At 45.8% G+C, this 12,103-nt stretch overlaps 1 protein-coding gene across 1 annotated transcript; it reads right to left on the bottom strand.

Moving 5' to 3' along the window:
* Nucleotides 1-424: 424 nt before the first annotated feature.
* On the bottom strand, nt 425-3,890 carry LOC139382299 (extracellular calcium-sensing receptor-like). The gene is made up of 8 exons (XM_071126187.1): nt 3,600-3,890; nt 3,449-3,535; nt 2,891-3,157; nt 2,256-2,633; nt 1,864-2,091; nt 1,539-1,662; nt 958-1,433; nt 425-853 (listed from the first exon to the last, which is right to left on the bottom strand). The coding sequence occupies exons 1-8, from the start codon at nt 3,888-3,890 to the stop codon at nt 425-427; spliced, it is 2,280 nt and encodes a 759-aa protein (XP_070982288.1).
* Between the last annotated feature and the right edge of the window lie 8,213 nt (nt 3,891-12,103).

Genomic DNA, 12,103 nt, shown 5'->3' with positions numbered 1-12,103 from the left:
CCGGTCTAATGTCAATTGCTCGTATTTCTTGGCCAAAGCAAGTCTCTTTTTATTATTGGTGTCCTTAAGTAGTTGTTCCTTTGCTGAAAATTAATTCCACAAATTAACTTTTAACAAGGTACAATTGTTAATTGAAATGCATTCCAGGTGAATGAAGCTGGTTGAGAGAATTCCAGTGTGTGCCACGTTGTCATCAAGAAAAAGGGTGGCTACTTTGAAGAATCTCAAATGTAAAATATATTTTGATTTGTTTAACACGTTTTTGGTTACTACGTGATTCTGTGTGTTATTTCATAGTTTTGATGTCTTCGCTATTATTCTACAATGTAGAATGAGAAGGTGTGTCCAAACATCTGGCTGGTACTGTATGTAATAACTTTAAATCTCAACTTTGATCATTTCTGGTTTTCCTGTTGTTTCCCTGTCATCCCTTTCTTAGTGTTTTCTTAGTGTTCCTCTCTGGTCTCAGTAAGATGATGTAACATTTAGGGGCAAAGATGCACAGCAGCAGTCCAAAACTAGAGGCTAAGATGGCAAATATCTCCACAGCTACTGTGTACTTCCCAGGAGAGCTGACGTAGGCAGGGACGAAGGAGATCCATACAGCACAGAAGATCAACATGCTGAAGGTGATGAGCTTGGCCTCGTTGAAGGTGTCAGGGAGTTTGCGTCCCAGGAAGGCTAAGAGGAGACAGAGAGAGGCCAGCAAGCCGATGTAGCCCAGCACCAAATAGAACCCTGGGGGCCAGGGCTCCTTACACTCCAGCACTACCATGCCAGTCAGACCCTGGTACGAAGAGTTCCTGAACGGGATGGAAGGAGCCATGGAGAGCCAGCCAGCACAGAGACACACCTAGGGGAAGGAGTGGAACAACAAGTATCATGTGGCTGACCAACATGACAAACATCAAAATATTATTTAGTAGGACTACTGTTTAATGAGTTCAACGGTTCTACCTGAGGTGCGGTGGAGCAGAGAATCAGTGTCCTCTGCTGGGAAGGTTCGAACAGTTTCATCAGAGCACTGGAGCCTGGTACAGTGGCCCTGAAGGCCAGCAGCACTACTATGGTCTTGACCAGGAGGCAGGAGAGGCAGAGCACGAAGCTAACCCCAAATGCTGCCTGGCGTAACCCACACGACCACGCAGAGGGACGCCCAATGAACAGCAGCGAGCACAAGAAGCAAAGCTTGAGTGACAGAAGAAGCAGGAAGCTCAGCTCTGAGTTGTTGGCCTTGACAACGGGTGTGGCCCGGAAACGGTGGAAGATGGCTGTGACGGTGGTTGTCGAGACAACACCCAGCAGGGAGAGTGACACCAGGATGATTCCCATGGTGTCATAGAAGGACAGGAAGTCTTCTATCCCAGCGACGCATTTCACCCTGTCTCTGTCTGACCAGTAGAACTCAGGACATCTAGTGCAGTCTACAGAACCTGCATGGGAGGACACAATGCGCACACACATTGGTCTACATGAAAGTATATAGAAATAAGAGCACTACTTTCAAATCGTGGTGCGTTGTGTCACCGTGTGTGTACCTGTCTGGTTGCTGATCGCCCCAGCTGCACAGGGCAGGCAGTCGAAGCAGCAGGGAGGCTCTCCTGGACGACGGGCCTGTCTGCTGCCTGGAGGGCAGGGGGCACTGCACAGAGACACTGGCACCTGGGGAGAGATACAGGGCACAGTCACACACATAGGTCTTCCACTGTGCCTCTTAAATACTGCATAGGGGAGAACACTCTGATTCCACACAAAGGCCCATCATTTACTATAGTTCTAGTTAAGTCTTATTTGTGGAAAGTTACATTTTTTTTGCTTAAATGGAAACCACCATTCCACACCTCAGCTTCCAGTGCAACCCACCTGTGATTGCCCTCCTATCCACACGATGGCGCTCTCGTCAATCTGCAATTGTTGGCTGAGGGGGGCAGAGCCGTCATAGCTTCCCACCTTCTGGAACTTGATCTCTCCACTGCTGACCTTCTGCCAGTTAATAATGTCATAGAGGGGAACTGGCTCCCCGTTGGCATCAAAATGCACCTTCTCCCCAAACTGATTGGTGAAATTCACCCTCTTCAGGTGGTGTAAGAGCTGGAGGAAACCAGAGGGTGAGGGGAGGAGATAATGTCTTAAAAACATGTCACGTAGAAGGATTATTAAATATTACTGGAAATATATTAATAAATAATCATACTTACTTACTCTCTCTCTCACACACACACACACACACACACACACACACACACACATCCTACCTGTCTGGGTGTAAAATATGTGCTGGTGTTACACTTCTCGTGAGCTTGTCCGTGTCCAGTAGAGTCACACTGTAGCAGCTGGTGTAGTGCGTGGGCTATAGCATACACTGCCTTATACACGTTATAGGAGATCCTGACCCGAGACACGTCAGAGTAGCTGCTCTCTGTGTCCCTCAGGTCTTCTGAACCAGTACACATAGCAGTCAGCCCAGAACTCTTTGAGCTGCTGTCCGCCCCAAAATCCAACTTGCAGCCAAACAGTTCCTCCCAGAACATATTGATGAACTCAGACCCCGGTGTCTGCGAGGGCCTGACCTTCAGCAGGAAGTCGCCCAGGCCAGGGATACTGACTCCTGGGAAGGAGAAGCCCAGGGTGCCCTGTAGCAGTGGGTGGAACTGAGGGGAGGTGAGCAGGCTGGCCGTAACCCAGGCCTCACTGGCAACCCACTGGAACCCTGTAATGTTTCTCGCTGCCAGCTGAGGACGAGGAATTATACCGTTGGTACGTTGCTTATCCACATTCTCAGAGAGTTTCTACATCGTTTTATTTAGCACAATAAAACTAGAAGAAAGGAAGATAAATTAATCCAAATGAAGTAAATACCTGACAGAATATTTTAAAGAGGAGAACTCACCTCAGAGAGAAACTCCAGCAGCTGACCCTCTGTAGCGAAGGCTACCACCACGCGAGCCCTGGAGCTCTGCAGGGTGTCGGCCATGGCACGTAGCCCAGCTGGGGAGGGCGAATTGGGGATGGTAAGGTGGAACGCCAGGCAGCCTCCCTGGTCCTTCAGCTGCTGGGTAAAGGCCTGGATGCCATAGCGACTGTAGTCATCGGAGGTGCCCAAGATGCCAACCCAGCGCCAGCCGAAGTGGCTCACCAACTGGACTAAACCCTGAACCTAGGAAGAGATAAAGAAGGATTAGACAGAGAGCATGGCATAAGAGAAATTATGGTGGGACATTATCAGAGAAGCAAAAGCAATGTTTTGAGAGAAACATTTACCATAAACCTCATTGTAATCTGGCACCGTAATTAAATTTGATATTTTTTCTTTAGCAATTTGCATTATAAGGAGGTGATTATTTAACTGGAGTTTAGTAAACTGAGCAATACATGAAGACATAAAAGTCCACTTGACACATTGCTTTTGCTCTACTTATATCTAAAACTTTCTCATCTTCCTTCACACCTGAAACAGGTCACTGGGCACAGTCCGCAGGAACGAGGGGTAGGAGAGTTTATCTGTCAGACAGGTACAGGTCGCAAAGTAGCTCACCTGTGGGGAGAACAATACATTATACATCTTAAACTATCCATCTCTGTCTCTGTCTCTCTCTCACCAGTGGGATATTGAAGGGGCCTAGGGTGTGAGCCACAGCCCCTGTAGGGGTGGAGGAGGCTAGACCGACGACAGCAGGTACAGGGGCTCCAGCCAGGCACCCAGGCATCCTCTCCTCCACCCCCTTCTCTATGTGCTCCTCAGTCCTCTTCCCAGTCACCACGGAGAGAGCCCCTCTCAGGCTGGTGTGGACGTGGTCACAGCTGTCCAAGATTCTGTAGCCTAGCCTCACACCTGGCAGTAAGGTTGAGTTACGGTTAATCTCATCCACCGTAAACACCATGGTCATCATCCAACGGAAGGCTCTGTGGTCAAATCTACACAGAGAGGCAGGCAGAGAGAGACAGAGAGAGACAGACAGGGAGAGGGCGACAGAGAAGGAGGCAGAGAGAGAGAAAGAGAGAGAGAGATACAGAGAGATACAGAGAGATACAGAGAGAGCGAGACGGAGAGGTAGAATGAGAGGGAGACAGAGAGAGGGGCAGAGAGCGAGGCAGAGAGTGAGGCAGAGAGCGAGTCAGAAAGGGAGAGAGAGAGAGGGAGACAGAGAGAGAGGCAGAGAGGGAGACAGAGTGAGAAAGGTTAAGAACAGCAGGAAGACTGTTTGAAAATATATTAATTCCGTGCTCTCGGCTAGATAAAAAACGTTCTCAACAGGAGAACATCCCGCCGTAACAATCCTCTACTATTCCAAGGAGAACCATTGCTTCACTCACCCGTTGCACTGTGTGTGTTGGGGCTTTGTCCTGTAGCTGTGCTCTGGCTCTAGGGCCAGGTAGTGGAGAGGGAACAGACCACCTATCACTACGTCACCCTCAGACTGCAGCTCAGGCAGCTCACTGTCACCCAGACTCACACACCCTAGCCCCAGACCAGCCCCAACCCTGGATGCGGACCCACCAGCTGTAGCCAGAGAGGTGGGGTAGAGCACCAGGAGGCTGAGCAGAACCCACAAATGTGTTCTGTTGGCTGCCTGGCGCAGTGTCAGGACCCAGAAGATACATATCCTGCTAGGTGTCTGTGGAGGTGCCCGCCGCAGTGTCCACTGTTGCTCCATGCCGATGGGAGATGGAACAGATGATGCAAATTGGGATATCCCAAAAGACTGTTACCGCAATGTGGATAAAGCCAAGGACAACTTACCTGGCTGGCATGTAGACTGAGAGTGGGTGAGAGAGTGACACTATATATAGTTTATGATAGAGAGGAGAGCTCCCTGTGATGTGTGTCAGATAGGTAGACGACCCGCCTTATGAAGGTAATCACATCTGCATCACTGGTTAAATCAGATGATTGACAGCAGGCGAGGCCAATCCGTGGGACACACACAGAACCAAAGAGCAGTGCTTGATGACTATCACACTCCAATAGAAGCCCTCATTGTCATGACACAAAATGTTGAACTGCAGGAAAGTACCTAGTCGTGTAATATCAGACTGCATGGAGACCACTAAACAGGTAAGAGGTGAGAAGATACCAATTCACATTCATATCATTTAACACTCTGGAGTTTTTACTATTTCTACATTCCGTAAATGTACATTGTACAATGAAATGAAAGTAATCTCTCTGTAGTGAGATGGAGAGGGAGAGTTGCAGAGAGTCCGTGTTGTGAAAGGCAGACAGAGTAGACAGACTGAGCGCTGTCAGGGGAAAGGGCATTCAGCAGCATTGCTTCCACTAGATATCAGAGAGATAATCAGTGGGGAAAAACACACATGGGGGTGAGCACACACACGTGTGTGTTTCTGTGTGTGTGTGTGTGTGTGTCCACAGAGAAGCTCAATTGAGATGTGTGAGGCTTTGTGCCCAGATATGTTCCCTGCAGGTGCAGATATAGGATTGGAGAGGGAGAGGGAGAGGGACAGTGAGAGGAAGAGATAGAGGGACAGGGACAGGAAGAGGGAGAGGAAGAGATAGAGGGAGAGGGACAAGGAGAGGGACAGGGAGAGGTAGAGGGACAGTAAGAGGGAGAGGAAGATGAAGAGGGACAGGTACAGTGAGAGGGATAGGAAGACGGACAGTGAGAGGGAGAGGAAGAGGGAGATGGACAGTGAGAGGGAGAGGGAGAGGAAGAGGGAGAGGGACAGTAAGAGGGACAGAAAGAGGGAGAGGGAGAAAAACAACTGTGACTGACACCTACAGGACACAGGGTGAAATAGTTTGGAGGTCTTCAATATTTATGTCTCTGACACTCTCATGTCTCATCACCAACCTGCAACCTCTGACCCCTTGCCATCCCTCCCATACCACCCCTTGCCACCGCTGCCACATGTCTAACATTTACGTTAACCTACAGTTTCACAGAGACCACTATAAAACAGAGGTAGAGCGAGAGAGAGAGAGAGAGAGAGAGAGAGAGAGAGAGAGAGAGAGAGAGAGAGAGAGAGAGAGAGAGAGAGAGAGAGAGAGAGAGAGAGAGAGAGAGAGAGAGAGAGAGAGAGAGAGAGAGAGAGAAATAAAGAGAGAAAGGCCCCAGAACAGCAACACAATTAGACCCAACCAAATCATGAGAAAACAAAAAGATAATCACTTGACACATTGGAAAGAATTAACAAAAAAGCTGAGCAAACTAGAATGCTATTTGGCCCTAAACAGAGATTACACAGAGGCAGAATACATGACCACTGTGACTGAACCAAAATTAAGGAAAGCTTTGACTATGTACAGACTCAGTGAGCATAGCCTTGCTACTGAGAAAGGCCACCGTAGGCAGACCTGGCTTTAAAGAGAAGACAGGCTATGTGCACACTGCCCACTAAATGAGGTGGAAACTGAGCTGCACTTCCTAACCTCCTGTGAAATGTATGACCATATTAGAGACACATATTTCCCTCAGATTACACAGATACACATATAATTTGAAAACAAACCACATATTGATAAACTCCCATATCAGGTAAGTGAAATACCAAATACTGTGTGCCATCACACCAGCAAGATTTGTGACCTGATGCAACAAGAAAAGGGCAACCAGTGAAGAACAAACACCGTTGTAAATACAACCCATATTTATGTTTATTTATTTTCCCTTTTGTACTTTAACTATTTACATATGGTTAAAAAACTGTATAAATACATAATATGACATTTGTAATGTCTTTATTCTATTTAACTTCTGTGAATGTAATGTTTAATGTAATTTTTTTTACTGTTTATTTCACTTTTGTTTATTATTATTATTATTCCTTTGAAACTTTTGTGAGTGTAATGTTTACTGTTAATTTTCTTATTTTATTTCACTTTTGTTTCTTGTATATTCATCTTGCTTTGGCAATGTTTCCCATGCCAATAAAGCCCTTTGAATTGAATTGAACTGAGAGAGGTAGAGACGAAGGACAGCCATAAGTGTCTAGATATATATATATATATACAACCACTCCACAGAGCTGCATAGGATTGTGGGTTGAGATCAAGCAGTCCTCTGCTCTGGTGATGGTGGTTGTCCAACGAGGCCTACTTGCTCCCTCTGGTGGACGGAATAAAGCGGTGAAATAAATCGCAAGAATGGGGTGGTTCTCCAACGACGTCTACCTGCTCCCATGCATGGCCATGCATGGCCTACTGCAGAGAGGACCTTTCAGTGGTGGGATATATTCATACACATACACACACACACACACACACACACACACACACACACACACACACACACACACACACACACACACACACACATATATATATATATATACAGTGGCTTGCCAAAGAATTCACCCCCCTTGGTATTTTTGTTTTGTTGCCTTACAACCTGGAATTAAAATATGTTTTTGGGGGGTTTGTATCAGTTGATTTACACAATATGCCTACCACTTTGATGATGCAAAATATGTTTTATTGTGAAACAAACAAGAAATAAGACAAAAAAAAAACAGAAAACTTGAGGGTGCATAACTATTCACCTCCCCAAAGTCAATACTTTGTAGGGCCACCTTCTGTAGTAATTAGAGCTGCAAGTCTCTTGGGGTAGTGTCTCTATTAGTTTGGCACATCTAGCCACTGGGACTTTTACTCATTCTTCAACGCAATACTGCTCCAGATCCTTCAAGTTGGATGGGTTCCGCTGGTGTACAGCAATCTTTAAGTCATTCCACAGATTCTCAATTGGATTGAGGTCTGGGCTTTGACTAGGCCATTCCTGTTAAGCGGAGCGACACCGGGGAACCCAAGAGCAGACTCAGATGAGGAAACAGGGATGAAATAACCAAAATATATATTGTTACACAGGGAAATATGGAGTGCAGATCCGGGGAAGCTCAGATGAGTTGCAGAAAAAACAGATGTGGAGACTGAGGTTGGAGTTGGCTGAGTAGAACAGGGTAAACAGGTCCTGAGGGGAATCCAAGGTAGTGGTGGTGAGTAAAATCCAGATCAAGGTAGTTGGATGGTGAGATGTGGAAGAGGAGACAGGAGCCAGAGACAGAGCGGTAATGAGCAGAGATTATGATCTGGCAGAGTGGAAGTGTCAGGACTGAGTATTTGTAGAGGTCTTGATTATGGAACGAGTTGCAGCTGGTAGGGATCTGCTCTGACTCCAGCACAACTGTCTCCAACCACACAATCACACAGAGAGAGAGAGGGAGAGAGAGAGTGTACAGAGGGAGTACCTGCAGGTCAAGAAGACACCGGATGAACAACAGAGCACGTAGCAGGAGCAAATGTGACAATTCCAAGACATTTAAATGTTTAAACCACTCGAGTGTTGCTTTAGCAGTATGCTTCGGGTCATTGTCCTGCTGGAAGGTGAACCTCCGTCCCAGTCTCAAATCTCTGGAAGACTGAAACAGGTTTCCCTCAAGAATTTCCCTGTATTTACTGTAGCTCCCTCCATCATTCCTTCGATTCTGACCAATTTCCCAGTCCCTGCCGATGAAAAACATTCCAACAGCATGATGCTGTTGGTGTACAGCAATCTTTAAGTCATACCACAGATTCTCAATTGGATTGAGGTCTGGGCTTTGACTAGGCCATTCCAAGACATTTAAATGTTTCACCTTAAACCACGCGCGTGTTGCTTTAGCAGTATGCTTAAGGTCATTGTACTGCTGGAAGGTGAACCTCTGTACCAGTCTCAAATCTCTGAAAGACTGAAACAGGTTTCAGTTTCCAGTTTCCCAGTCCCTGCCGATGAAAAACATCCCCACGGCATGATGCTGCAATCACCATGCTTCACTGTGGGGATGGTTTTCTCGGAGTGATGAGATGTGTTGGGTTTGCGCCAGACATAGCGTTTTCCTTGATGGCCAAACAGCCCCATTTTAGTCTCATCTGACCAGTGTACCTTCTTCCATATGTTTGGGAGTTTCCCCACATGCCTTTTGGCGAACACCAAACATGTTTGATTTTTTTTGTCTTTAAGCAATGGCTTTTTCTGGCCACTCTTCCATAAAGCCCAGCTCTGTGGTGAACGGCTTAAATTTGTCCTATGGACAGATACTCCAATCTCCACTGTGGAGCTTTGCAGCTCCTTCAGGGTTATCTTTGATCTCTTTGTTGCCTCTCTGATTAACTTCTTTAGGGTAGGGGGCAGCATTCGGAATTTTGGATGAAAAACATGCCCAAATTAAACTGCCTGCTACTCGGGCCCAGAAGATATGATATGCAATATAATTTGTTAGATTTGGATAGAAAACACTCTAACGTGTCCAAAACTGTTAGAATAGTGTCTGTGAGTATAACATAACTGATTTGGCAGGCGAAAACCTGATAAGAATCCATTCAGAAAGTAGGATTTTTTGGGGGTTTTGTAGTTTTCTATTCAATGCCATTACAGTATCCATTGACTTAGGACTCAAATTGCAGTTTCTATTCCTTCCACTAGGTGTCAACAGTCTTTAGAAATTGTTTCAGGCTTGTATTCTGAAAAATGAGGGAGTAAGAGCAGTCTGAATGAGTGGACCCTGCATTGTCACAGAGCTTTTTCATGCGTGCGACCGAGAGAGTGCATATCTTGTTTACCTTTTATATTGACAACGTTATTGTCCGGTTGAAATATTATCGATCATTTAGGCTAAAAACAACCTGAGGATTGAATATAAACATCATTTGACATGTTTCTATGAATTTTACAGATACAATTTGGATTTTTTTGTCTGCCTGTTGTGACTGCGTTTGAGCCTGTGGATTACTGAATAAAACTTGCAAACAAAACAGAGATTTTTGGATATAAAGAGACTTTAATGAACAAAAGGAACATTTATTGAAAAAATGAATGTCTTCTGAGTGCAACCATATGAAGATCATCAAAGGAAAGTGAGTCATTTGATCTCTATTTCTGACTTGTGTAACTCTTCTACTTGGCTGGTTATTGTTTGTAATGATTTGTCTGCTGGGCGATGTTCTCAAATAATCGTAAGGTATGCTTTCGCCATAAAGCATTTTTGAAATCTGACACCGTGGTTGGATTCACAAGAAGTTCATCTTTAAACCTATGTAAAATAGTTGTATCTTTTCTGATTTTTTATAATGAGTATTTCTGTATTTGAATTTGGCGCTCTGCAATCTCACTGGATGATGGCCAGGTGGGACACGTCCCACATTCCCCTAGAGAGGTTTTAATTAATGCCCTCCTTGCCTGGTCAAATCAAATCAAATTTATTTATATAGCCCTTCGTACATCAGCTGATATCTCAAAGTGCTGTACAGAAACCCAGCCTAAAACCCCAAAACAGCAAGCAATGCAGGTGTAGAAGCACAGTGGCTAGGAAAAACTCCCTAGAAAGGCCAAAACCTAGGAAGAAACCTAGAGAGGAACCAGGCTATGTGGGGTGGCCAGTCCTCTTCTGGCTGTGCCGGGTGGAGATTATAACAGAACATGGCCAAGATGTTCAAATGTTCATAAATTACCAGCATGGTCCAATAATAATAAGGCAGAACAGTTGAAACTGGAGCAGCAGCACGGCCAGGTGGACTGGGGACAGCAAGGAGTCATCATGTCAGGTAGTCGTGAGGCATGGTCCTAGGGCTCAGGTCCTCCGAGAGAGAGAAAGAAAGAGAGAGAGAAGGAGAGAATTAGAGAACGCACACTTAGATTCACACAGGACACCGAATAGGACAGGAGAAGTACTCCAGATATAACAAACTGACCCTAGCCCCCCGACACATAAACTACTGCAGCATAAATACTGGAGGCTGAGACAGGAGGGGTCAGGAGACACTGTGGCCCCATCCGAGGACACCCCCGGACAGGGCCAAACAGGAAGGATATAACCACACCCACTTTGCCAAAGCACAGCCCCCACACCACTAGAGGGATATCTTCAACCACCAACTTACCATCCTGAGACAATGCTGAGTATAGTCCACAAAGATCTCCGCCACGGCACAACCCAAGGGGGGGGCGCCAACCCAGACAGGATGACACATCAGTGACTCAACCCACTCAGGTGACGCACCCCTCCCAGGGACAGTATGAGAGAGCCCCAGTAAGCAAGTGACTCAGCCCCTGTAATAGGGTTAGAGGCAGAGAATCCCAGTGGAAAGAGGGGAACAGGCCAGGCAGAGACAGCAAGGGCGATTCATTGCTCCAGAGCCTTTCCGTGCCTGGTCCGTGAGTTTTGGTGGGCGGCTCTCTCTTGGCAGGTTTGTTGTGGTGTCATATTCTTTCCATTTTTTAATAATGGATTACATGGTGCTCCGTGGGATGTTCAGAGTTTGGGATATTTTATTTCAAACCCAACCCTGATGTGTACTTCTCCACAACTGTGTCCCTGTCCTGTTGGGAGAGCTCCTTGGTCTTCATGGTGCCACTTGCTTGGTGGTGCCCCTTGCTTAGTTGTGTTGCAGACTCTGGGGCCTTTCAGAACAGGTGTATATATACTGAGAATATGTGACAGATCATGTGACACATAGATTGCACACAGGTGGACTTTATTTAACTAATAATGTGACTTCTGAAGGTAATTGGTTGCACCAGATCTTATTTAGGGGCTTCATAACTAAGAAGGTGAATACATAAGCGCGCACCACTTTTCCGTTTTTAATTATTTCACATTTTTTGAAACAAGTTATTTTTTCTATTTCACTTCACCAATTTGGACTATTTTGTGTCCATTATATGAAATCTAAATAAAATTCCATTTAAATTACAGGTTGTTATGCAACAAAATAGGAAAAACACCAAGGAGGATGAATACCTTTGCAAGGCACTGTACACACACAGGTAGAGACGGAAACTTCGCTAAAGGTTTCCTTATGTTTATTGTTTTCTTTGTCAAGGTCCCCTGACTATATACTATCTTTCTCAATATCTACTCCCTTTCTAACCTCCTTCCCTACATCTCCCAATCTCTCCCTCCTTCCTTCCATCCCTCCGTCCCTCCGTCCCTCCATCCCCGTCATCTGGTCAGCTGGGAGCGTTCAGGCTGTGGTCGACTAATCAGCCCCCGCAGGAACAGAGCTCACACCGGACGAGAATAAAATATTCTGTAACTTTGAGTCACAAAAGGTCATTTGAAAAGTGAAATAACATATTTCACTACTGCAAAAGTTAAAGTGTAAAACATT

Source organism: Oncorhynchus clarkii, chromosome 24 (genome assembly GCF_045791955.1).
Source record: "Oncorhynchus clarkii lewisi isolate Uvic-CL-2024 chromosome 24, UVic_Ocla_1.0, whole genome shotgun sequence".
Taxonomy (NCBI): domain Eukaryota; kingdom Metazoa; phylum Chordata; class Actinopteri; order Salmoniformes; family Salmonidae; genus Oncorhynchus; species Oncorhynchus clarkii.
Note: the sequence above shows the minus strand (reverse complement) of the source record. Positions and strands in the feature narration are given on the sequence as shown.

What these genes read in the sequence shown, in the direction of transcription:
- LOC139382299 (XM_071126187.1), bottom strand. Translation starts at nt 3,890, where the DNA reads ATGATGACCATGGTGTTTACGGTGGATGAGATTAACCGTAACTCAACC. An exon ending in GGCGATCAGCAACCAGACAG is followed by an intron (nt 1,434 to 1,538) that starts GTACACACACGG and finishes CCTCCCATGCAG; the next exon opens with GTTCTGTAGACTGCACTAGA. An exon ending in TCTGCTCCACCGCACCTCAG is followed by an intron (nt 854 to 957) that starts GTAGAACCGTTG and finishes TCCTTCCCCTAG; the next exon opens with GTGTGTCTCTGTGCTGGCTG.